Source organism: Gasterosteus aculeatus, chromosome 1 (genome assembly GCF_964276395.1).
Source record: "Gasterosteus aculeatus chromosome 1, fGasAcu3.hap1.1, whole genome shotgun sequence".
Taxonomy (NCBI): domain Eukaryota; kingdom Metazoa; phylum Chordata; class Actinopteri; order Perciformes; family Gasterosteidae; genus Gasterosteus; species Gasterosteus aculeatus.
The window spans coordinates 29,963,702-29,990,673 of NC_135688.1; the positions used below are offsets into that span (position 1 = coordinate 29,963,702).

The 26,972-nt window shown below is 45.6% G+C and overlaps 1 protein-coding gene across 3 annotated transcripts; it reads right to left on the reverse strand.

The window, feature by feature from the left end:
* On the reverse strand, nucleotides 1-25,214 carry LOC120817143 (inactive dipeptidyl peptidase 10). Of its 3 annotated transcripts, none has more exons than XM_078102446.1 (27): nucleotides 24,531-25,214; nucleotides 15,916-16,030; nucleotides 15,740-15,835; nucleotides 11,201-11,295; nucleotides 10,727-10,801; nucleotides 9,729-9,781; nucleotides 9,570-9,651; nucleotides 8,517-8,637; nucleotides 7,474-7,628; nucleotides 6,887-6,978; nucleotides 6,689-6,812; nucleotides 6,560-6,598; nucleotides 6,364-6,471; nucleotides 6,195-6,286; nucleotides 5,942-5,989; nucleotides 5,744-5,862; nucleotides 5,612-5,659; nucleotides 5,066-5,164; nucleotides 4,908-4,977; nucleotides 4,593-4,721; nucleotides 4,439-4,504; nucleotides 4,022-4,076; nucleotides 3,496-3,595; nucleotides 3,215-3,273; nucleotides 1,993-2,065; nucleotides 1,835-1,908; nucleotides 1-1,708 (listed from the first exon to the last, which is right to left on the reverse strand). In XM_078102446.1, exons 1-27 carry the CDS (start codon nucleotides 24,588-24,590, stop codon nucleotides 1,571-1,573), a joined length of 2,385 nt encoding a protein of 794 aa, XP_077958572.1. In that variant the 5' UTR covers nucleotides 24,591-25,214; the 3' UTR covers nucleotides 1-1,570. The 3 variants fall into 3 exon arrangements, with proteins under 3 accessions (XP_077958572.1, XP_077958574.1, XP_077958573.1); XM_078102448.1 differs by lacking the exon at nucleotides 24,531-25,214 and adding an exon at nucleotides 21,167-21,983; XM_078102447.1 differs by lacking the exon at nucleotides 24,531-25,214 and adding an exon at nucleotides 17,864-20,698.
* Between the last annotated feature and the right edge of the window lie 1,758 nt (nucleotides 25,215-26,972).

Sequence of the window (26,972 nt, forward strand, 5' to 3'; positions counted from 1 at the left end):
TGACATCTTGCACATTTTATTATTTTGAATCATTTTAACGACACACCTTTGAGCACAAATATGAAGCATCTGCATGTTCACATTCAAATAAAACAATTTAAGCAGCGGTGACTTTCTACCACACAAATCTCCCGTGCTTTTACTTTTGAACGTGTGGGTGTTTCACCAGCAGATGGCAGCACGGCTTCACCAGTGAGGAAGATTACGTGCACAATATTCCAAAACACAACCGGGGGTTATACCAACAACTTGTTTTCTGCGTACCACTAGTTCAATAAGCAGAATTACTGCAAAAGCTCATTTAAAAACCTTTATAGATTCACCAGAGACCGACCCCTCTGGACTTCCTCAGAGGAAGGGGGCTTCATTCTGGCTCTTTAATTGCTTTGCTGTAATTGAGGCTGAATGAGCAGCGTGGACGGGGATTTGCAGATGGGAAGATGAATAGTTCGTTAAACTCTCCACAAACCCAGATGGAAACTTTAACCAGCAACGCGGTTTAAATGGAACTCAATGTCACGAAGCGCAGACGCGCGTTACTTTGAGGGTGTTGCATCACCAGCCGGAGAGCAGCCGTATCCAAGGCTACCCACGGCGTTGGCATGGCAACCGGTAGCCATTCAACGGGGGATGATGAGGATTTCTTCTCTCCGCTCGTGCGTTGAAGGAAGTTTGAAAGTCAAAGTCGGATGTCGGCTCAACGACAACAGAGGACAATCGTTTTTCAAGGTACCAAGAGAGATAACACTCCAGATAACTCATCCAGAATCACATTTTTATTAACAAATTAGGACACATAAGTTCACGGAACACATGATATATGTGTGTTTTGTGAAAAAAGGAACATTAAGTGGTTTAAAAACATTTTTGCGACCAGTAGAAAGTATAAAAAGGGAGAATAGGAACCAGCAACTAATAAAACATCCACCGACCACAGACGAACTCCAAAGCAAACTCACGTGAAGAACGAAAGGGACTATTGCGTGCTGTGGGACAACTTACATCTGACTTATCCCCATTCAGCTGAATCCCAAAAGAATGATTCAAAAAACAAATCGATTTAACACTAAGCGTAATAAATAAGTACACGTGTTTAGCACTATCGCTCTCTAATTTAAAGCTTAAAGTCTTTGCAAAATAAATACACAACACTTAATATGACAAACTGCTTTTCAAACGTTCCCCGTGTGAAAGAGTCGCACTGCCTCTCAGAAGCAGAATCAGAGAGATAAATTACAACGTGGGAGCATCTTATGTCATCTTTACTTAGATTTTTGCGTATTTAGGCATGAATATGAATGCCGTAACTTGTCGAAAATAGCACAAATTAAGGCTCCAGTAGATTTTGTGAGCTATTTGAATTGAGCCTCCAAACATCCCCCCACATTATGTAGCATTTTGAGAGCGAGATGCGATATTTCAGGTACTCAGAACCACTTTAGCTCTTAGAAACGAAGTCTGAAATGTCGAGGAGGAGGAGCTTGTTTTGGCCATCACGTGTTGTGCTACCGGCATAAAAACACACGCACGCGCACGCTCCAGTCTACCAGGGACACGCACGGGGCGCCTCTCACGCGTCGTCCTCGTGCTGCTGGCGGTCCAGCGAGGACGCCGAGTCGAGCAGACATCCGCTGAAGTAGTTAATTAGGGATTGAGTCAGCTGGATGCGGCTGCGCGTGGACAGGAAGTGTCCCTCGTCCGGGTAGATCTGCCCACAGAGGAGAGACGTGAAAACACCACGAGATGCGTTTTGGGTTCAAAATGCCCGTTTGTCCTCTTATTGGGACTCGGGATCTCCAGCCTGCACGTACGCGATGAGGATGGAGCTTCCTACCTGCATGGTGTAGTTGGCTCCGATCCGGATCAAGTGTTTGATGAGCTCTGCCGAGTGCTGGAAGTGGACGTTTGCTGTGGACAAAACAAACAGCTGATGAGTGTCCCCGGGGTTGGGGGGGGGGGTGCATGGGGGGGGGGGGGGGGGGGGGTCCGTACCATCTGCTGTGCCGTGAGCCAGGAACAGGGTTCCTCCCTGCAGGCCCTTCATGTCGCTCAGGACTCTGGATGCCTGCAAGACACGAGTTTTTGTTTCATCAATACATCATTTCCTCTTGTCATCCTGCGGTTGCTAAGCTAGCTGGCACAGTGTGGAGGGGGGGGGGGGGGGTGGACACGCATTTCATACATTTCATTTTTCACCATTTTTTCTTTTCCCCACGGCAACGAGAAGCCAGATTGAATTTTATTGCTCGGGGGAGAGCGAGCAGTCGCTGCTTTATTAGAGGACATCGCAGCCTCATCATTCACTCGCTCGGCCCGGGATTCAATCCAGGGAGATTTTCCGTGGACATTTAATAACACGTCTGCTTGTCTTTCAGTCCCGGGCGACGTGCCGTCGATTATTGTCTGATCATATCGCGCCGCACATCTTCCTCCTGCTGAGACAGTCGCGGAAATGGCCGTCCCAGTTAGAACGCAGCCCAGGAAGAACACTGTGCGACCTTCGCGTAGAGGACGATTGCCGCGTAGTTTTTCAGGAGGATTTGGGCCCCGAGAGGCTCGGAGACACGTTTGCTGTTATTTATCTTTTAGTTGATCGAAGCAGAATGCGTTTTTAGTTCAGAGCTGTGTGACCTTTGCCTTAAACAAGAGAGATTGTGTGGAAAGAAAAGTTATATTTGAAGTAAAACATTACTTTAATTGTAGTATTTTAATGAGCAATCAACACTTGAGGCTCCATTGAAGTCTGGAGTTAAAATCAATTCTGTTGGCAAAAACTAATTTCTCCAAATCTGTGGTAAAAAAAGGTCACAAATTAACCTGAAGGGCCTCAAGATGGTTTACAGTCAGATACCAACGGTATCTATTCGTGAATGCTGCAAATGAGTCAGAATGAGAAATTCGCCGACATAATTGACCCATTAATACGTGCGATGGTACAAGTGGTCTGATTGAATGAAGTTAAATGCCAGTAAAAAAGGTCAAAACAATTCAAATTCTTTTTCCCATTGTTTCTGTTCATCAGCAATGATAAATGAAGGGCAAATCGGTTTGTAATCACAAATAAACAGAATTGTGTTGGCTTGCTGATGTGTCAGATTCAATCATTTCATGCTGCCTCAGCAACCTCTTTTTTCCCTTCAATTTACATATCTTGAAAATAAACAGCATATAATCCCAGCAGATAACAGATGCATGATGGGTAAAAGCAGCTCACTTGGTACGAGTTCTCCTCAGTTGAAGGCGATCCGAGGTATCGCTCCGAAAACGCAGACGCTGGAAAAGAAAGGAAAAGTTTAAAAGACACATGTGAAGCTTTAATCTCCTCACAGAGCAGCGCGGCTCCTCCACAGCTTTTCATCCTCTAAACTCAGTAAGTCGGAATCCCCGAAAGCGGAACCTGCAGATAATTAAAGCCCCGTTAGCCAGACGGCTCATAGGAAGGAGACGTCAGCAGTAATGTGGACCCCCCCCTCTCCCCAGGTTCTATCCGCTCACCGTACATGGACCAGTCGGTGACGGGAGCCTGAGCCGCAGCGCATCCGATCAGCTCCACCGTGGACTTGAGCATCGTGAGCGCGAGGAAGCCGCCGTAGTCCTGATGGAGGAGGAAGAAACTGTTTTATCCTCATCTTCAGCCACACCGCCCTCCCCCCCACACACACAATTTCAAAAGACATCAGCAATGTTTAGTTTCCACGCCGCAGCGAGTGTAATTATTTAACAAATTGAATTTGGGCCTTTATCAGGTTATTAAGCATTTCTAGAAATTGGTTTGTAGCACCTCCCATCGGTGTTTTATTAAAAATGGTGTGTGTATATATATATATATATAGATGAAGAAGAAACCTAAGCTCAGATGATGGGCCATGGTGCCATCATCGTCCCTTGTTGGAGGTGAAGGACGATGAGATAACGGGGATTAAATGAGGATCCAGTGCTTCGTGCTGCGTGTGAAACACCTGCATTGACGCACAGACCGTTTCGAGCTGGTGAGCGGCCTCGTAACTCAACAAAGACCAACCTCTCCGAAGACGCCCACGCGAGTGCGGTCGATGAAGGGCAGCTTGGACAGGTATCTGAAGGGGGAAAGAGAAGCCTCTAGTCCAACAGCGAGAAGGTCAAAAGGTCACGAGCGCATGCGAGAGAGAATGGAAATACCATGAACACAGCGTGTGTCCTACGCATGTACGCCGTGTTCCAAGTCAAGGGTTCCGTTTCAAAAGACTCCCCGTCGAGTGTTAAATCTCAACGTGCGACCGCAGGAGGAAATAATCGCGCCTTTTAAAATAGTTTTGCAGTCAGAGGAAAGTGTTTGTTCAAGCGTTCCTTCTTCTGAATTAAACAACCCGTCTTAACAAAAGCACGCAGCATTATTCTCAGGAGGGACCGATCTTTAAAAGCCGGGAGCGTGAATTCAAGTCCAGGACTCGTGACTCACTCCAGAGCTGCTATCTGGTCGTCTGCGTCCACGGAGCCGAGCCGCCGGTGGACCTGCTGCGCAACCCTGAGAAGCGACAAGGACATTTAAAGACATTTACTCAACCCGGACGGAGCGGGGAACGAGCCCGAGCGCCCGTGCGGACGTCCGGTACCTTTGACCTCTGGAGCCTGACCCTCTGCCGTCCAGCCGCGCCACGACGACCTGGTCCGACCCCGCCAGCACCGAGGCCCAGTCCAGCCCGAACTCCTCCGTCACCGCCTGGCCGCCCGGCGAGCCGATGCTGCGGAGGAGCAAGTTGTGTGAAATCTAAACCCGGGAAACCCCGCCCTACATTTTGCATGTTCTCCTCTTCCATCTCCACCTGTGACCTAAAGCGTGACGCGTGGTCTGGGTTTAAGAGGAGGGTCCTCCGGAGCGCAGTGGAAATGGTGGAAAGATGTAAATGCAATGAAGGGTTATGGCTCACACAACGAGCAGGAGGCCGTAGAGGAAGGACTCGGTGAAGTCGGGAGGATAGATGAGCTTCAGCGGCAGCTCTGTGAGGACGAGACGGAGACGTTAAGCTGAAGGAACGGACGGGTCCGAGCGGGACAGAGATGCAGGCGCACTGAGGCCGTCTTATACCAAAGTCATCGTTAGAGATCGTCCGGATTTCAGTCTGAATCCTCTTTTTGGCCTCCAGCGCCGACCGCAGGGGGAGGTTGTTCTCCAAGATGAAATACGCTGTGAGAATGCAACCATTTAAATGTGGAAATCTGCTAAAGTACAAGAAACTAAAGCGCATCAGCATGTGCAGTTTATGCAAAGGGATTGTTAAGCCTACAGAGGTAAATACAAACAATATACAACATAGTTCACATGAAATATTCAGCGCTTCATCCGGAGGCTGCAGCATTGAAAGGGCACGACTTTTGTTTTATCACCTGCAACGCACACAGAAGTAAACAGGAACATGCTTTGCATGACCTGAAGGACTACACAGGCCTCATTTACGTCTTTCCAAAGAGATTTCTCCTTTCTTTTGCGGTGAAAAAAAAAACACAAAACACAACTGTGAATATTTAAAATGTGATATAAAAAAAGCAACTCTGACATTGAAACTACTTTGTATTACTTTAAAAGCAAAAGCACATGTGCCCGCTCACACAAACTGAGAATAAATCAACTCACAGTCCACATCGTCCAGACTCAGAAGCAGCACCGCTGGAACTCCCGGACCTGCGATGAAGACAACATCTAGTGCCGATAGCGCCGATACCTCTACATCCTGTTTGGCATCATTACGGCCTTCTCCTCTCTGACCTTTGCAGTGCAGGACGGCGTGCTGCGCGTCGGGGTTGATGTCGGCGGCAAAGAACAAGCAGCCCTCCTTCAGTCCGCAGGTGAGGCATCGCCGTGGAAACAGGCCCAGGGTGGACACGCTGCGAGAGGACGGAGACAACGACGTGAACGGGTGGGGGGGGGCATTGTGCAAACGACGAAGAACAAAAGGTGTTTTACCTGTAGACGTGTCTTTGTTCTGCAGCGTCTTCTGTGCTCAGAAAGTATCTGTGTGACAGGAGAGCGGAGCAGCTTTAGAACGAGGTCAGAGGTCAGAGGTCCACCGCCTTATTATCACCCTACTCTGGTGTTCTCTGGGAGCAATGAGCCCGCAGGTTCACGGGGGGCGACTAAAAGAGGAATCTCAGCGCCAAACTAATATTTAGGCGCCTGGATGAGACGTTCACGGAATTATTTGAGAATGAAGACCTACATGATCTGGTTGTTTTCGTCGTAGGCCAAGAGCTCCGTCACCTCCCAGTCTCCAGACGTCAGGTGTCGGACTTCGTCCTGATCACCTCGGAGCTGAAAGAGGAATTGGGAAGGGCAGGAAAAACACCCCCCACCCGGTGGAATACTTCAACAGGCCGCGGGGGACTCACCTTCCTGGAGAACATGGTGACGTGGTGGAAGTCGCCCTGGCCTCCTTGTTTCACGGGCAGAGACAGAAAGAACCTGCTCCTGTCCCTGGAGAACAGCGGCTCCTGTGTCTGCAGGGACAACCAGGGGACACGCACTTTAGCCGCGGGGGGCTTTCCACTGTTCCAACCCCCCCCCTATTAGAAATGAGGTTTTCACCTGCATGGAGAGCCAGGTCTCAGAAGAGTCCCCGTGTCGCTGTGTTCAACAGACAGAAAGGGAAGTTCACGCTCATGAAGCAGCAGGTGTGATCTCGAAAAAGGTGTCGCCGTCGATGTCGATACCCACCGGCTTACAGGCGCCGATGGTGGCGTCGCACTCCGTCAGCAGTGATGCATTCTGGGGCCGGTTGACCCAGCGCACCGCCAGGTGAGTGTTGCTGATCCACGTCACCATGGTGACGTAGAAATCCCTGCACCAAAAGTGGACAGTCACCCTGTGGCTTTGTGTGCATCACTGCTGTGTGTGCGTGTGTGCGCGTCTCACCTGAGCAGATCAGGAGGCTGCAGTTCTTGCGTGTGCGTCGCTCCGAACAGGTTGACCACTGACAGCTTGACGGTGGGGTTTTTCTGACCGGCCTGCAAGACGGAGAAGCAATTATTAAATATGTGAGGATACGAATAATATTTCCACCTGCAGCAGCTCAAACAAAAGCTTCTGCAGATGTTTGCCAAACACAGCGAAAGATATTTGTCCTTCCCCAGAGCATGGACTCGTTTTTTTTTCTTCTATTAATAAGCAGCAACACTTCATTTTGCAGGTGAAAATGTAATTTCATGTCTGAATGTATTCCTTATTTTGCTTTGAGGTTTTCCACAGGAAGAACTAGTAATTTGGTACAATTCATCTGGATTGAAATGGGTCTCGATAAGAAAGAAAAAAAAACTCCATTTGTACCCAAATAATTTGGAAGTCTTGAACACTTTCCTTTCACCAAATCAGAGAAAAACCCTTCAGCTCTGTAATGGGGAACTGGTGGATGTCTTTGCTCTGCCTGCTGCGGCGAGTCATTTATGAAGGAAACAACTTCAACGGCTTCATTTCCCACAACCCCCCCGGCGCGGCGGGCTGACCACAGGATACGGGTACTGCAGTCCTCTGGGGTAGGTGTTGCCGGTGAACTGGGGCAGCACCATGCTGGGCACCAGGGAGTCGTTGATGGTGAGGAAAGCCAGCCGCTCTCCGTCGGGCGACCACCAGTGAGCCAAGTGGGAGCGCAGGATCTCCTCTGAGGGCACCAACACGAACCATCAGCTCACAGGCGCTATAACGACTCACAGACTTTCATTGATTCATTGAATTACAGATGTGCTGGTTCTCTGCCTCTGCAGTGCTGTTGGACATCTCATTTTGCTGTTGAGATGCTTCTTTGGGAGACACACAAATGCTTAAAACGGATCAATTAAAAAGAAACAGATGAAACACTTTTGGTTCCTTTCTTACTCTAAAACATCGGGCCAAACGGCCGCAGTGTGAAACAAATGCAAATTAAAAGGGAGAGAGCAACAAGCGCAGTAAGCAGAAATGATTCCATAGCGTCCCGCAGTCTGTGTGTGCAGAGTCCATCAGAACTTTACCGAGTCTGTTTGCACGGCGACTTAATGGATCCAAGAGGCTCCATTCTGCGGAGTTTGTCTCTTCTGCTGCGCCGCAGTTCTTTGAAATGAAATATTTTACAGTGTGCTCTCAGAAGCACCTCGACCCGCCGATCCCCCGAAAGTCATCATCATCTTATTAGTTAATCATCGGATTACTACACGGTTGAAAAAAAAGGAACAGTGTCATCAGAAAATGTACTTTGAGTATTTAGAGAACTCAACAAAGTGAGAGTGTTTCAATGTTGTAGTTTGTGAAGGTGGAGGCAATTTGAGATGCTTGTAGAACTGGGTGGAGTAAATGTGGGTTTGATACGTTCCACTACGGTTGAGGATTTTTGTATTTCACAATAAAAACTAGCCTTCTAATGTGAAGCAGCAGCAGTGTTATTTAAACACTGTTTAAAACTCTGTTGAAAATGGAAAATCCAAATAGGTTTTTAAACTACCAACACACGCACACACACACACACACACACACACACACACACACACACACACACACACACACACACACACACCTTCGTACAACCAGTCGGTCAGTCCGTTGAAGATGACTCCCTCCATCCCGGAGGAGGTGATTCTCAGGGAGTTGCTCTTCACATCTGCCTGGTAGTAGATGTTGTTCTCAAAGATGTAGATCTGAGGAGGAGATCATGGTTGTGTTGATTGGAGACTTTTGCTCATGTATGATCCCACATTTGGGTTCATTTTAAAAGCTTGTGGAGCTTTTTGATTGTCTCTCTGACGAGATGTTTTCACATTGAAGCTTTTATCGCTCTGCAAAGCGCGCGTGCTCGTTGCTTCTTCTCCGTCGGCGTATTAATATTTGCATCGGCAAACACAAACCGGATCAGCCTGCAGGTTCACTTCTATCCCGAGGAGGTATTTTCTTTCCCAGCTCTGAATGCGCATTAGTGACAGAGGAGCCTTTTCTACCTGGGAAACTTCACCTGGAGCCACTCGGCTCTGCCGCATGAAGACGCACCAAAAATCGGCATCGGATAAAACATTTATCGCGAAAGGTATCCGGTATCAGCAGAAGGGAAAGTGCTGCACCGGCTCTGAGGAAGAGACTTGATCGGAACCAGACAGCCTCTACAGCTGCAGCCCAAACACAGAAATACACCAGTAAATATTACATGGAGCGCTAAAGCCAGTCTGCTCTTCATCCGCATCCGTTCAGTCTCACAGACGTCTCAAAAATGAATGACAGCGAATTTTAAAAAGGGATGCAGTGAATCTGAGATCATCAATGATCCCAGATTGACTTTGAGATTCGCTCCAGAAAAGACAACGAATCTCATAAAAAAACATTTTTACTATTCAGTGTTCCCACAGTAACAGGTTCTGCTCTTCTCTCATCGTGTCTTCCCCGAATAACCAAGGACATAACTCATGGACTCGGGTTTGAAAGTCCGGAGAGCAGAACCAGGCAAACTCGGATCAGAGGGAAGCAAACCGAGGCTCCGCTGTAAAAACTGACAGAAGAGGAAATCTCACCAGAGAGACGAGGCAGCACGGATGTACAAAGAATAGATCACACACACACAATAAAACACATTGAAACGTACCAGCTGCTGTCCTTGTGTTCCCCAAGCGGCATGCTGGAGCACTGCGTCGTGAACCTCTGGAGGGTTCAGCTCCCACACCTCCCTGTTCCACACACACACTTAAAATACAGCAACCGCCTCCATCTGTTTCTGACAGGTAGAGAGAAACAAACGGCTCACCTGGTGTAGATGTTGTAAACGATGTACGACGCCGTGTACGAATATCTGTACATCTGCACGGAAAAAAAAAGAGTTCAGCTCACCGCGTGATGCCAACAATCACCCGACTCGTAAACACGCGGGTCATTTCGTGTACATTTCCACAAGCTGTCACGCGATTTCAAAAATCACGCTTTTGGGGTTCAGGAGTGTTTCCTTCCTTTCCTCTCAACTCCTCTCGGGCCGCAGCCGAAAAGACGAAATGAAGAAATCAATTTGAGAAGCGGCTAAAAATCTCAGCGGGTCGCGTTAGTCATACCTCGATGGGATTTCACGTTGCCGTGGCAACTAATACAACTGGAATGCAATCAATTAGGCCTCGCGATGCAGACGAAGAAGGAGCCGTGCAGGCGGTGACACAGGAGAAACCAATGTTTCTACAAATAGAAGAAGCGGAGCGGTTGAACGTTACGGAATACACCGCAGGACACAGACGCCCGAAATTCCCCGCCCGCCCGCGTCCGTGAGCCAAAAATCAATGAAAGAGACCTCGACGGGGAGGAGAGAAGAAAGCCTCGCTGTGGATGGCTGTCAACGCACGGAAAGATGGGAATGCACAGAAGCCTGTCAGGAAATAAAGAAAAGACAGAAAGGACGCTCCGAATCTCCAGTCACAGCAGTGAGGTCACTCACCGACACGCAGCGATGCTTCTCAGACGCTTAACCTTTTCCAGCAGATTTAGAATTAAATAGCAAGACAATTTATTCTCTTTTTTCAGCTTCTCTTCTAAAACAAAGCGCTGTGATCTGCTCATTAACATTTGCTTGGCATTTTTATCTCAGTTTTGTGTCCTGAATCTTTTCATCAATACAATGCAAACAGATTTGTATTCAATAATATGCTTTACGTGACATTTTAATCTGAGGTTGTACATGGATGTAAAAGGATGCGAAGCATTGGACGGGTTCTTAAAAGTTATTCATTTAGTTTCACGGTGGCATTTAAACTCTAAACTCACCTGTTTGACATCGTAAGCAAAGAGCGCAAACTTCAGATCCGCAGACAGCGAATACTTCACCACCTTGAAGGCCACCTGACAAAGAAAAACAATTAGCTGACAATTAGACACAGAGGACTTTTCAGACTTAAAACTATTCTTTTAACGTTTGACACACAAACTAAAACCGATCTAGTTTGAGGAAAGCAACATTTATGTGCACCGCAGCTGACATGAAACTTCATATAAAGGAAGCAAAGAGCTACAAGATGAACCATCAGTGGATACGCTAAACACTCAATGGCTACTCAGGCATTATTGTTAGGCTATATACTAGCTAGCGTGCTCACATTAGCACCAAAAACAAAGACCGTCTGAGGCTGAATTTCTGCAGTTTTTTGTTCGATATGCACAAATGCTGGTTACCAACAGGTCATATTAAATCCGTCCAATAAAAAAGGATGTAGTAGTAGAAATACAAAGCGTCAAACGTACAAACGTGCTGTTGGTCAGAATGACCTCCGTCTCGTTGGAGGCGAAGTTGAACTTGATGACGTGACCGTCTCGGTTCCTGTACACCACCTCTGAGTCTGAGAGAGCAAACGTTGACGCGTTAACGCAACCAGCAGCTCAGAGGACAAAAAGGGAAGAAAACGTTGACACACGAGGAAGCTCGAGGAAGCATTCTGAGCCTCATTAGATGCGAACGCAGAGTGAACGAATTGTGCTCGTTAAGACTTCAGCTTGTTAGAAAAAAAAACCTGTCAACCGAGTTCTCTCCAGATCGGTTATACTACACCTGAAACGTGAAAGTACAGGAAGATGTACAGATTTTTGTCTTTAAAATGCCATTAATGCATCAATTGACAATATCAAAATATGGACATTGAAAATGACATCAATTATCAGGTGAGGCCAGATGTGTGGTAGTAATGTCATTCCTTCTGGGTATTTTTATAAATATTTCTAAAACAACGGCGACTGTAACATTTCACTTGAATAACTTAAATCCAAACTGTTTCCTTGTCAAACTGAACCAGGAGCAGCTGTGCCCCCCCCCCCCCTTAATGAACTCCTGAAACTCATTATGAGATAATCTGTGGCTGATTGCAGAAGAAGAACCAGGCAGCTTTCAGCCTTCAATGTGCTGAGAAATATGCAAGTGAAAAAAAGGATGCATCAAATTCTTTTCTCCTCTGGCTCAAACGGACATTTTGAAAATTGTTTCATTTCCTCCTAATTACTATCCAGTGGCATCACTCTCCATACTGGAGAGCTCCGTGAAAATGATGGTGTGGAGACGCGGCGGCTCTTGTTGTCGGGCTCTCGTCTGCACGTATTTACTACGACATCATCAAAACGAATGCATTATTCATGTGGTTTTACTTGCATGGGTCAATGCTGAAGATGTAACCTACTGTTTGTGTGAACCTCATTCGTAATCACGGAGGACGAGCGGCATGAAGCGCTCCCCCGCGCCGCGCTCTGATTGGACACGCACGCCAATCCTCTCTTATGTAAGTACCCGAATGCTTTCCTCGTCTGATGTAAACAAGCTCTGTTTACATTGACTGTATATTAGGAATACAGAATGCCTCCATGAATAATTCACTCCAACCGTGACCCTGTGAAGACGCAGCATGGCAACGTGGATGTAGAAATAAGCAAAGGAACCATCTCCAGTGTAATATATATATATATATATATATATATATATATTATATATATAATGTTATATATTAGAGCTGTCAATAGATTGAACAAAATGTAGCTAATTAATCTGACATTTTGCAAATTCATTAATCTTGATTAATGGCAATTAATGAATGTTTGTTCTTCTTCTAGACTAAATCTTAAAAATTGTAATCACTTTAAAAAGGGTGTATTTTAGACACTGTTGTTTAATTGTTAATATTAACACAAAACTACACACATTTGATCCTGCTCTCAACTCTCCATCATTTAACGGCTGTGTTTGAAGTGCCAACAATCTCCCCACATTTATCCAGGACGTTTTCAAACCACCTCTTTCAGGGTGGTGCTCTGCAGACTGTGTGCCGCGCAGGGTAACGTTAGATGCTGAGATGGAAGCAGCCTGGCAGCTAGCTTAGCATAGCAGCTAGCTTAGCCTAGTTTGCCGCTCATCCCCTTCTGTTTGACAGGAGTAATTCCTCTGCACAGTTCTCTGCTGTATGTCGCGCATCTGTTCATTTTACACTCAATGCAAAAAGCTCTCTTCATCTTATTGTAACTGACTGCAGCTAGCGACCGTTTAGTTTCCGCAGTCAACTTCCGGTTTACTTCCGTTAGCTCCGTCAAAATATTTTGGTGCATTAATCTTGGCCACATTAATCGCTTAGATTAATGCTTTTATGTTGACAGCCCGGATATATATACATACAAATATATACATTAAATATATCCAAGTGGTTCAAAAGTCAGTGTAGCATCAGCAATGTAGAAGATCATAAATAAGAACAAAGAGCAGCATAAAATACTTTTTTATACTGCTGTAAAACAATTTAACCACTGTGTTGTTGTGCCTCATCTGGCCCCGCCTCATCTGGCCCCGCCTCATCTGGCCCCCCTCATCTGGCCCCGCCTCATCTGGCCACGCCTCATCTGGCCTCGCATTCCTCGTTCAACGCCTCGTGTACTCTGGGCTCTCGGATCTCATCCCTCCCTGCACGTCTCTCATCGCCCCGCACCACAGGTCATTCCCCAACGTCTTCGGCAATCTGGGTAAAACAGCTGGCGGAGCCGGTCGGGCTGAAGAATGAAGTCGTGTTTCTACGTTTCTTCCAGGTGATGGAAGACCATCTCCCTCTGTCCCCTCCACCTCTGTCCCCTCCACCTCTGTCCCTCCCTGCACGTCTCCAGAAAGCTGTGAGGAAATACGTTGCGTCATCTCCTCCCCTGAATTAACCATGAGGGCTGGAACTTTACGTTCTCACGTTCAGCTCCTTTCTCTCCTGCCTGAGTCTTTATTCCCCTTCTCCTCCGAGCTCCAATGCAAACACAATCTGTCCCCGCCGCCAAGGCGCCGGTGAAATGACATTTCAGATTCTGCACATTTGGACAACGAAGACAGTCCTGGAGCGCAGATCGAGGCTTGAGCTGCAACACCGCCGTCTTATGTAACCATGAAGGTAATGAGGAGGAAGATGTGGGAGGAGAAAGGTCAGAGGACTCAAGTGGAAGCAACATTTCTCACATGTAAGGAAATGCATCTGTGCGTTTACTGCATTTTACGGTTAAAGTTGCTTTTCAATTATTTGCCATTGGTTGGATAAATGTCCGCCATCTTTATTTGCTGGAGCTATAAAGCACAAAAATCGCTTCAAGTTACTTTGGAATTTTTAGATATTTACTCACAACCATAATCTCTGTTTCACATCAACAAAGTGATTTAAATGCCGGAATGTAAAAAGGGAATCTTTGGGGGACCAACCAGAGTAGAGATGGTGCAGGTGGGTTTTTTCTTTCAATGCAGTATTCTGACTTCCTGCACGATTCAGAGACATAATTAAAAGATCTTATTACGGACTTTTTTCATGCCCGCTGGTTTGCAAGACTTTGGAATAATTTACCAGAAAAGATCTGAACATCCAGCTCATTTTCATTCAACTCCCCTTAACGCATCTTCGCTGGCCTCCGTTTATTATTCCAGCAGGCGGGGGTTTGATATGCCGCCGAATCGAGGCCTCGTAAACGCCTGAATGTGTATTCAGCAGTGATGCAATAAGCAGAGGATCCGGTCCAAAGCGGAGGTGCTGCTCCCGTGACCACTGCACACCAGCAAGCACTGTGCTGTTGCTATTATTAATATGATCATCTTTATTATTGTTGATCTGATATGGTCGATCCCGCGGTGGCAGGAAGTCCGACCCAGAGTCCCTGCAGGCCGTTGATGCTGCTGTGAAGCCATCTGCGTTTGAATGTGCAGGTCAGCAGGGGTTTGTGTGTCGATGCAAACAAGGGAGGGATTTAAAAATTAAACTAAAATCAAAAACCTAAAAGAAGTGTGACGAAGAAGTGTGAGTCTTAAATCGACAACGTGTGTTTGACACCATAACGAACATCTAACGGATTTTTTGATTGAATCAAATTCAATGCAAAATTATTTATTGTGATTATTAATATTTGTATTTGATTTCATTTCTGTTGGATCTGTTTGCAGTAAAATTGTTCATTTCATACACGATGGTCTTCTCGTTTTCTGCTCATCATAAACACGACTCGTTGAGCAGAATCTCGGCCTTCCAGCGGTTTGCTGAACGTACCCGGGTCGTATTAGAAACCCACTCTGAAACCACGAGAAACTGGGATCGCTTTAGTCCGCGTCGTCCTAAAGCCTCTTCTCAGCGGGGAACGAGAAGGTGTTAAAACCCCGCTGATCCCAAACCAGCCGTCCGACCTCACGCTATTTTAAATTGACACAACCAGCTGCTCCCTCGGATGCCCGAGGAGCACAAATGTTTCCTTTTCAGAAGATAAAGACACCGAAGCGTGCGTCTCAGTTTCTGCACGTCACACTGCGCCTCCTGAGCGCCGTCGCCTTCGCAATGTTAATCCTGTATTTTGCCTTATTTGACGACTTCTCATATAGTTCTACTCATGAATGAAATCTTTCTCGCACAAGCAACAAATGCACTGATGCTCAACGCACTCAGCCGCAAAATCACCCAGAATGCACTGCAGGTAAAACACAAGAACGTCAGTTATTCATGAGGTGGAGAAACTGTCCGTCTTTATTTCGACGATCTTCACCTTCCGAGTTCACGCGTTAAATGTTTATCTGGGGGCTGGTCTAATGCATTATGGGAAATGTAGTCCGAGCTTTTAGCACAGTCACCACGAGACAGATTTCAGGATTACTTTCTTACGCCAAGATGGCATCAATTTGCATGCGAGTAGAAGTTTTTTTTTGATCACAATGAGACAATGTTAAAAAAAAAGTACCCCTGCAGAATGAAACACTGATTTTGGTGGATTTGGCGTCTCATGTGGTTTCCCTCCCTTCGCCGTACTCACTGCTGATCCACTTGGCCTCGGGGTCGTGGACGCTGAACTCTGGTTTGTAGAGATCCGCCACGGTCAGCCGGGACCGGCCGCTGCTGGGCTGCTCCGCTGAGGGGGGACAAAAGGAAAACACGGGTAACTCGACTTCAAGTCCTCCGAGGACAAGGACGGACGAGAGCCTGACGCACCGGGTGTGAGGACGACCACCGACATGGTGATGAGCGAGCACACCACCACGATCACCAGCAGGGAGATGGCGATGCCCTTCCAGTTTCTCTGGGCGGGGCTGACGTCCACAAACTCCTGCAGACACACAAGAGACAAGCGAGGCATGTGTCATCTCTTTGCTCGGCCAGAGTCCAGTTCTCCCTCATTAGTCTCCTGGACGTCCTAATCCGTAACTCGTCTCTACCGGGGGGTTGCATCATCTCCCTGCACTCGCCTCCTCACCCGCTTTCAGACGCAAATGAGGAAAGTCACCTGCGGACTTCGAGAGAAAAACGACGCGTGTGGTTTTTGTTTTTTCCCCCTCGACGCGGCGGACAGGGAGAGTAGCCGGGCGTGGACGAGCGTCCCAGCAGAGACACTGCGCGGGAACGCGAACAGGTGGCTGTCACAAGGTGTTTGATTCAGCATTCTTCACAGCTTGAAACGGACAGGAGTGATACATCAAAGGGGGCCGCGCGAGGCCTCTTCCTCACGTCGGACGTGTCTCATTTACAGTGCGGGACTGGAAAAGACGGGCAAACACTTGTTGAGGGAAGACAGACACCTCCTGCCATCGGATGGGGCCCACCTTCCAGATCAATAACATTATACACATATACATATATAAAAATGGAATACACTAAACTATTCCTACTAGAACTGACTTCAGAGTCGCTGATGGGTTATAATCATAAAAATGTGTCAAGAACAATCTGCACATTATGTGAGGAGGAAAATGTTTAATTATTGAAGCAGGAGAAACTGATTCTCTGTCACACACACACACACACACACACACACACAGAGCCAGCATGAGAATTGGCTCCGAGATGTAGAACTAATATTGAGAGCAGTTGATGGCGCAGTGATGTGCAAAGAAGTGTGTAGGAAAGTAAAACAAGCGAGGAAATCAAGTGTGTGTGTGTGTGTGCGTGTGTGTGTGCGTAAGAGTTAAAGAAATGGATTATTCAGGTTTTTACCCGAACAAACACATACATTAATGTATATTTAGGACTAAAAATGACTTAGACGCGTTGTTAAAACTGAACTAAGACATCGTTACAAAATAATAAACACAAAATCACTATTTTACTATTTTAAATCAGCTTTGAGGAATAGGAGAAGATAAACAAACGGTGGATTCAGAAAATAGCAGCATGAAACTCCAAAAATCTGAATCCTGTCTGTTTGTCTGCACGTACCAAAATAAAAGTGAAATACAACGTTCTTTCGAGAAGACTCCAATCTGGTGTCTTGTACCGGAACTTATTTCCTTAATGCTTCCATTCAATTTCAGATTATTTCTCCACTGTTTCATTTGTCTCATATTCACAGGAACCTTTTATTTTCACTGTGTCTTTAGCATGCAACACAACTGCTTTGTTACCATACAAGACCATTTCAAATGGTATTTCCTTAAATATTTTTGAAAGACGTCAACCTTTCAAAAATGGCAGGACTATCGCCCTCGTTGTCAACATAATATTATGAAATCCAACAATATAAAGATCTTATCCCCCAAAACAGGGGTGTCGGTTTTAAGGGACTTTGCATGTAATTGTTCTCCAGACATGACTGGAGACATGACTCGTGTCTCACAGCAGCACAGCTGACCTCCTGAACACAGAAGCTGATCTGAATCCAGAAAACACGACAACATGCAGAGACTAGAACTCGCCAGTGTGCCACAAACTACACGAGTCTGCGCATTAACAGCACTAATTCACCTGCGCCTTAAATCCGCCGGCACGCGGGACACATCAGCGATGAATGACCTCCCTGTACTTTATTGCATCTCGGTGCGTATCTCAATAGCATGAATACATAATTCATACATCATTGCAGGCGCCCCCCTCCCCACCCCCCGCGGTGTCCTTCACAGCACGACCGTCCCGGGCGACGCATCGATGGACACGAGTCCGCGCGTACCTCGTCCTGCTGCGCCTCCTTCGGCTTCTTCTTGGTCGGATCCTTGGACGCCGTCATTGTGCCGGAGCCACGGTGCTTCTGCTGCAGCCTGGACCCAGCGGCTCTCCCGGTAATGACATCCGAGGCGGGCGGCGCGGCGATGAGGAGGCGGGCGCGTCAAGCTGGCCCGAGCGGCCACGAGGAGGACTTCCGGGAGGGACTTTCAAAATTGTCACAGGGTTTCGCACACGGGTTTTTAAGACGCATAAAACGTATCGCTGTTGATTGACATAAAATACTGGAGCTCTTTTAGATGAACACTTTGGCAGTAACAATTCAATTTTTGATATTATTATTTTGCCGTATGCTTTTATTTTGTAAGTTTCTACCAACTTCCGGCTGCACAGTCTGTCTGTCTTGCCAATGGTCTCATAAGCGTCTCTATTTAAATGTTTTGCTGTACTTATCTATATATTATTATGGATAGATCTATTTAATGAGCAAACACAATAAATAATCATTACTTTTAGCTCCACTTTCAACCACTACAATGCAAAAAAAGGTTAATTTAAAAAAAGTTAATAGTTTAACGCACAATCTGATTTAAAAAAATTTAAAAAAGGTAATTTAATAAATCTGTTTTTCTGACACATGATGTTGCCATTATTTAATTAAAACTATTAAATCCTCCCATCACGTGGTACTCGTATTTATGGATTGAATCACCACTTGTACAGCAGTGTAATTTTCCCATAGGGACCTGGAATTTTACCCCTGATGATGTCACTCGGCGCAGGATTCAAGCCCTGTGCGTCACGGCGGTACCGAGACTTCACGTGAAACCTCCTCCGAGCTCGACAATGGAGCGGCTCGGCGACCAGCTGGCCTCCCCTGCTGAGTGACTGGATACAAACTGATGCCCCCCCCGAGGACACACACCTACAGGCGACAGACACACACACTGTGCCCACCATCCACCAATAATGAGGACAACCGGAGGTCAAGCCTCTTCGTGTGTGCATCTTGTCGTATGGCTGCACTTCTGAGGACCAAGTAGACGCAACAACTCGAGTACATTTTAAAGCATAAAATGACCAGAGCCTGACGCAGACATGTTCAAGTAAAGGCCGGATGGGGAGAGGCGGAGGATAATGGAGGCCCTGCAGGATGGAGGTAGTAGAAAAGAGAGGGAGGATAAGATCCTCCATCCCCAAAGCTTTCTCCTGTTCTTCATCAAATATTCAACACGGGAACCAGAGAGCACATGGAGATGATCGCTCTCCCTCTGACCTCTGCTGGTGTTTGAGAAGTTCACCAACATCCCCGAGGCCGAAGCCTTCAGACAACAAGCTGCAGCTCCAGCACCGGTTGATGCATCTGTGCATGTTTGCTCCGCACGTTGTTTTGTGCTCCGGCCTCCCAAGTCTTCTGTCGTGCACAGTCATGCATTTACTAAGGATGATTTGATTTTACGCTTTGCTTCATCTGTTTTAACGTCAAATATTAGTTCGTTTTGAGCATGTTGTCAAGACACTCTAGCACCAGATTTACTAGAACTTTTTCTTTTTCATTTTCCTGTAGCCGAGGCAGCCAACGCGCAGCACTTTGTTTCTGCAGGTCACTCGCCAAAACAGTCGACTGCTCTTCCTCGACCACTTCCGCTGCCTAATCCGGGGCCGGTTTACACCTGGGAGGCCAGGTGAATGTAATTAACCCGCGGCTCTGAGTCTGGAAGCACTGACGTCTCGTTTAATAGTGTGTTTTAGATAAGCAAAGCTCCTGAGTGGGTCCGTTGACCCGGAAGGATCTGAGCTCAAGTGCTGATAAGAGCCAGTTAAAGTGCGAAATACTGAGGAACGTGCTTCTCTGCATCGGTTATTTAATGCACGAATTACAACGCTGCTTAGATGGATGTGATCCATCTCTTCCGACTGATTCATACCGTATTATTCTGACTTTATACCAAAGTGTTATCCACGTAGTACAATCATTCAAATGAGATACTCTCACATAATAGGAGTGGATTTTTATCAAGATATTTCTCTCTGATGTTTTCAAGCTCTTTAAACTCTTTATCGCCGAACGTTACATCATATTGTGTTAGTTAATTAGCTTTTCAAATATACGCAGCTTCAAATGGCAAAATGAAGTGAGGTTCTAACCACGAGGAACACTAAAAAATACAACCTGCTTTTTCGTAAAGAGCCATTAAATATGAATAAAGCCATTTTCATGCCGCTCATGAAGAAAGGAGCGACCTGTAAATAATCCCACTAAAGGAAACAACATTCCCCTCTGTGAGTATTAATTCGTATTCTGCATGTGCTTTGCAGCAGAAGGGACTTCAAACACTCAACTGTGGAAAAGCTTTAAATCTGCTCAGGGCCTAAATATCCATTTATAGAAATGCTAAATTGCGAACAGCACCGACAATGAGTGTGTGTGGGAGTTGTGCAGCTGGCGCATGAAAGTGGGTACCTGCAAAACGGATTAGTCATCACCATGAAAATCCACACGCACATTTAAATCTACATTTTCTAAATTTTTCGGGATTCAAAATGAATGGAAGCTTCCACGACTGCAAACCAGCGATCCGCTTCCTGCGGTAATACAAAGACCTGCAGGATCCAGTGATCCGGGGGGCACAAACACAGGCGGGTCACCCGAGCTTCCCCCAGACGGTCCCAACTGGAGCGAAATCCATCAAAATCCCACTTCCAACAGAAGCACCGCGTACTCGTCACAAACAAACATCCATCGAACTGTGGAGAACTGTTGTGTTCATTGTTTGTAGACCGAACACACAAACCTAACACAATAGACTATTGGAAGATGTCACATATTTTTTGTATATATTTAAAGACAAAACAGTTAATCAGAAATTTCTATGTTATTTGTTTTGCACACTTTGCATCATTCCTCCGTCACCACCTCCCTTAAAGCGAGCGCTTCCTGCTCCTCCATCGGCTGATCTGTGTTCAGATCACCCAGGAGCACACACACACACACACACACACACACACGAGGTGACACACCGGGGTCCCTGGGGGCGTGTTTCTGTTTCTTGACTCTCTCCCGGGAGGCGGCGCGGCCTCCTGGGGGCCTCGCAATGGAACACGCACGCCGCTCCTGACGAGTTTCCGGCTTCGTATGAAGGAAACTTTAACCCGTTTCTCTTCTTTTTTTTGCGCTTGGAATAATCCGTCACATGCTGAAAGCCCCCCGCACCTCCCTCGCACCCCCCCCCCCTCCCACGCATGTCAGAGCGCTCACTCATCCGCCGCTCCTGTGGTTTCTATAAATAAAAGCGCACTGGTGCCTCACCTCTGTGTACCTGAGCTCTGGGTCCATCGCGCTGACGTCTCTCCGGCCCCCACCCTCAAAGGTGAAGGGTGGCGCTCGGCCTCAAAGGTGAAGGGTGGCGCTCGGCCTCAAAGGTGAAGGGTGGCGCTCGTTCTCAAAGGTGAAGGGCGGCGCTCGTTCTCAAAGGTGAAGGGCGGCGCTCGTTCTCAAAGGTGAAGGGCGGCGCTCGGCCTCAAAGGTGAAGGGTGGCGCTCGGCCTCAAAGGTGAAGGGCGGCGCTCGGCCTCAAAGGTGAAGGGTGGCGCTCGGCCTCAAAGGTGAAGGGTGGCGCTCGGCCTCAAAGGTGAAGGGTGGCGCTCGGCCTCAAAGGTGAAGGGCGGCGCTCGTTCTCAAAGGTGAAGGGCGGCGCTCGGCCTCAAAGGTGAAGGGTGGCGCTCGGCCTCAAAGGCCGTGCCGTCCAAAAACAACGAGAAACGCTTTCCCTCTGCAGAAATGCAGCGAGCCGGCGAGAGACGGCCTTCCCTGCTGCCCGTCCGCGTCAGAGTAAACAGACGTCTGACACGCATGCACACTCACGAAAAAAACCTCGGTTCGGATTTCACCACTTAAAATAAATGGTGTCATTAATACAAGCGAAAAAAAAATCGGCTAACCCAGTTTCACTTGGCGTCGTTACTCTGATGATCTAATTCTGTGTCGGGGGGATTGGAGCTCAATTCATCCATTAAAGTGGATAAAGTGGGTTTATACAAAGGTTTGTTTTTTTATAATGAATATTTTAATAACCGGTTTAAATTGGTTAAACATTTGAGATAAGTGAGGACTTCTCACCTCGCAGCCTGGAGGGAGGATCACAGAGGTCATTACTGATGGATTAGAGGTCGACGGTCAGAGGTCACCATTAACTCAACATCTGCTTCGTGTTCTGCCTTCACACCTTTACTGACAAATACTCCCAGAAACACGTGAAGGCCACACGTAGATGTTAATGTGTAGCAGAGAATCATCAATACTTTGCATGGATGTTAAGGGGTGATTGGACTTGATATTTATTACCTTGAGTTCTGCGTCCACGAGCTGTTTCTTATCACGATGTCTTTGTTTTATCTTTGTTTAACCGGTAAAATGATTTATTGTCCCTTTTATCTTTTTTATCGCCGCTCTGTATAGTTCTTCTTTCGCTCGATAATAAAAGCAACCGTGACCTTGAATACTACTCATATTTCCGTCGACGTCCGAGTGTCGCAGCTGTTTGCGGATGAGGGGAAATGCAGAAGCGTTCTTCCTGTGCAGTAACTTTACAGAGCCGCCCCCCCTCAAGCCTGCAGCGCAGATCACGTCCTTGTGTATTACTGCTCTCTAGTGACCAGAAGAGACATTTCTTCATGTCCTCATGCGTAATCCACTGTCCATGAACCCACTGGACGAGACCGTTGAGAACTTCATTGTGTGTTAGAAATGTACACGATGTTTACTCGTCAATATATTTGTATTTAACACGGTCAGGCAAACAATAATTGATTCAAAGTCATTTATTCTGCAGAATATGATCCAATGTGAATTTGATTTGAATTCTTTTCCGTATTGGACGTTTTCAATTTTTTAATCAATGGCGTTTTTAAGTTATTAATAATTGAAGTATTTTCACAGGGTGGTACTGTGCTTTTAGTGAAGTACAGAGACTAGATACTTCTTCCCACACTGTCACGCCGTACAGTCAGTCCTCACGCGCGGCTTTCACACCATGACAGTGTAGGATGTGCAAATGCCACCAGCTCAACTCTGCATGTCACATTTCTGCACAACAAATCTCCTTAAAAGAGGCATGACTTTTAAATAATGAATGTACTAATATTATTTATTCCTTGCTGAGTGAGTGGGAGGGGGGTTATATCAGAACATCATGCGCAGAAATGCTCAAAGGTTAACTTGCTGATAGTCCTTCACGCCGTGTCCGTCTCCACGGTAACAGATGGCGGTGATGACGCTGGCGAGTTCCTGCGACTGAACTGAGCGCTGTTATCGTGGCAATGTGTGCAGTTCCACTGGTTTCATGCTTGAGTTCGGTTGTTACTTCCACATAAAATAAATGGTTTATAGTAATTTCAATGAGAAAAGATAATGCTGATAGTGTTTTTAGACCCGCAGTAACCGTGGGGACATTCACAGGAAAAACAGCTTTCCAGATTTCTTACCAGGTGCACAAGGCCTGATGTCCCTGCAGATTTAACGCCACGTCTCCTGAAGGATAACTGGATATCTTTTGTCCCATGAAATGTGTTGTGTGGGGAAATCCAGGCCTCATCTCACTGGAGTGCTGACATGTAGCTCGTGATCAATCTAAAGTTGTGTGAAAATGGTCATGTTTGCACAAGAAAATACTTGAAATAGATCGATCAAATACATCGAATCTGCAACCTTTTGGCGAGTAAAATCTCCTAAACAGCGAATGAATCTCAAGAGGCAGCGGCCGATTCATGAAGCAGCTCAAAGCACACGGTGGTTTACAGGAGCTGTGATTTATGAGACAATTAAAACCACTCAGGCTAAATAATGCACAGAAAGCGCCAAAGCGTCCCCGCTCATTACTACTCAACGCATCAGTCGTTTTGGTGATTTCAGCCCTTTCAGTTCTTCAGAAGGCAACGAATGAAACCAAAAAGTTACTCAAAGTGTGTCGTTTTTTTTGTTGTTGCATAAATTAACCTCCTTCCAGGCAGATTATGCGATTTAATGCTCAAGCACGGGATGGTGCAGGATTACGCTTTGGCTCTTCATCGTTCTGTCTCGCATAAGCCTTCATTCTGCTCGCTGCTGTCGCTGTGTCTCTGCGCGTTACCGTCGACGCCGTCCACCAAACATGAGTGACCTCCACCTGGTTGCTGAATGGAGGATCCAGTTTCACGGAGCGGCAATGAAGACACAAAAGCAGCGTTTTGCATTAGAATAACACTCGCGCTTTTGTTTCTTTAATGATGTCATTCGGCCGGTGATCCAGCGGGATAACAAATAAAGGCAGAGGCAGTGGTAATGTAAACACACCTGACCTACCGAGTGCACCTTGGTGCTTTATATTCACCACGCATGTATCCTATTATGCAAAGAATACACAATTTAACGTATGGATATTTGTAAAACGTCCAATTCGAAAGAAGTTTTAGTCTGAGAAGATTAAAGGAGTTTTCTATTCGCTCTTTTCTGAAGGCATCTGTGCATGTACAATGTATGAATGGATGTAAGAATGGATGGAGGTAATATTATAATCTAAAAATATGACGTACAATCAAGGAGGGACCCAACACTAAAAATAAACTGTTGCATTTTAGTGGCACAGTGCTCATAAGAAGCGTGAGAAAGGAAGCGGGGCATCAACAAATCCTCCCTACCTTGCTGTCCTTGATTGGCTGACACTCAATCTGATGCGAGACGGATGCAGTTTGATTCATGTTTGTGTCTCAGATTTACTGAAATCCTCCTTCCACTTCGATTGAATAAAATCCCAAGAGCCGGGCAAAGTTTTCCCCCCGACTTCAACGGCTCCCAGTCGACCAACGCAGTGATGCTGAAGAGGCTGTAGATGCTGAAGATGCTGAAGAGGCTGAAGATGCTGAAGATGCTGAAGATGCCGGAGGCTGCAGAGCCACTCTCCCTCGTCGCTATGGAAGCCTCACAGAGGAGATACATTCAAATACACCTCATCTTATTTTTCCTCCCATGTCTCTCTCTAAATGATCCGTCCTCTTCCCTCTTTTCTTCTTCTTCTTTTTCTTCTTCTTCTTCTTCTTTGCCACTAAAGCGCGTGTGTGCTGCTCCGCATGCAGCTGACAGTTCATAAACCGGGATGTTTGCCAGTACCTCCCACCTACCAAGACGTTTCTTCATCAGCATGCAAATGCGCTCGAGGCAACGATATTTGCGGCCGTTCGGTTTGAGCCTTTTCACATCGGAGGTTTAGTGTCGGGTGGAAAGACGTTGAGCTCAAACAGAAAGAACCTGCTGCTGTTTGTTTCATTTACAGAAAGCATCAGCTGCACAATTCCCTTCATGGAAAACAAATAGAGGTGGAAGAGCAGACGGATGTTAGATGTTTTTTATGTATTTGAAGCACAGTGGTTGCGTTTTATGTGGTTTTTATGTGTTTTTCATGTGCGCGTCCATCCTGACCAGGATCCCCATGTGAAAGAGATTAAACAATCTCATTGGGATTATCACAGATGAACAAACGTTAAATAAACTAAACGAGTAAAAGAAAATCTTTCTTAAATAAAATAATAAGTTGTTGCGTCACAATATACGTGAAGTTCTGAAAGTAAAAGTGCTACTTACGTTCCAGCTGAGAATATTATTTATTATATTTTTGGATTATAATTGATGCCTTGATGTATAATTGATGTAACTTAATGTACATGCTGGTGAAATTACCCCCAGGGATCAATAAAGCCATATGTTACCCTCCAATAATACATAATAAAGTATCTGTTGATCATATTTTGCATTATTGATTTAAGTATCAAATCGGTGGAGACGTATAAAGCAGTGTTGACCCCATTAGAAATGTATGGACATGATTCAATTTTAGTACGCTTGCTATGTTGTATATGCCAAAAATAACATTTACATGATTTCCTCCATTCAGCCCTTTTGACATTAGAGTCAGACACTGTTTCTATTGGATTTCCATTATTCTATTTTCACACCTTTATTGATTTGTATGGAGCTGATTGATTGTTTGTTTGTTTGTTTTTGTTTTTTACCAGAACATGTTTACATTTCCTCATGCTAGCTCTGCTCTAGGCTGTTTTAAAAGGATTGTGTTGCTAGGCAACAGCTTTGTTCCATGTTGACTTCCTGTCAGCCGGTAGAATAAAATGAGACACAGAATGTTGACGTTGAACACGTCTATGTATTGTATGTATTTGTATGTATTTAAAAAGCACTTCTACCTGCTCTTTGATTTAAAAAAAGCACTTTTATATTAATATGGATCCTTTAAAGTGTGGAAATAACCACAAATACATTTTAGGAATTAGGATTTTTTGGTGGATTTTTTGTTCAATATATTCTGAGATGAACAATAGCAACTTTTTTATTTCGCCATTTCTCATGTTCGTGCTGATGAACTATTATTGTTTCATTATTATTGTTTGACAGATATTGTGTACTTTCCATTGTCTTTCTCTTTAATTCTGTAATTGAGTTTATTATATGGCACATGCAACTTATTCAAATAAACTCATTAGGTTCTGTGTTATTTACATGTAGTAAAGCTATTAATTAGAGGTAATATGTACAAACGGGGTAAAATAACATTGCTAATGCAGCATTTAAAGTTATTCTCTTCAAAATTAATCTGATGATTAGCTTCATGCGGGACATTTCTAAGTGGTACTTTATGTTAATTTATTTGTTATTTAAAACTGCAGAACTTTAAGTGAGACTCTATCTAATCCATTATGCTCAAATAGAAGATTTATTTTAAAAATCTGACTGTGGAGAAGTGAACAGATTTAAGGAAAATGTTGCTGCAACAACACTCTGCTTATCTAACTAATTTATCTAAATAAGTTCCACTAATGGTCACATTCCAAATTTGTGTATTAATCACGAGTTATTTTTTTCTCCTCAGTATAAATAATAGTTAATTTCATACTGTGGTGATTTTCACAAAATAATTAAATGCAACAATCACAGTGGAACATCTTTGATTGGAGCGACTGTGCAGGAAGTGAGAGTTTACACTCCAATAAATTCAGGAAAAAATATTATCTGCTCTTTGTTAGCTAATCTACACAATTTGCAAAATAAATGCCAAGACATACATCATGTTT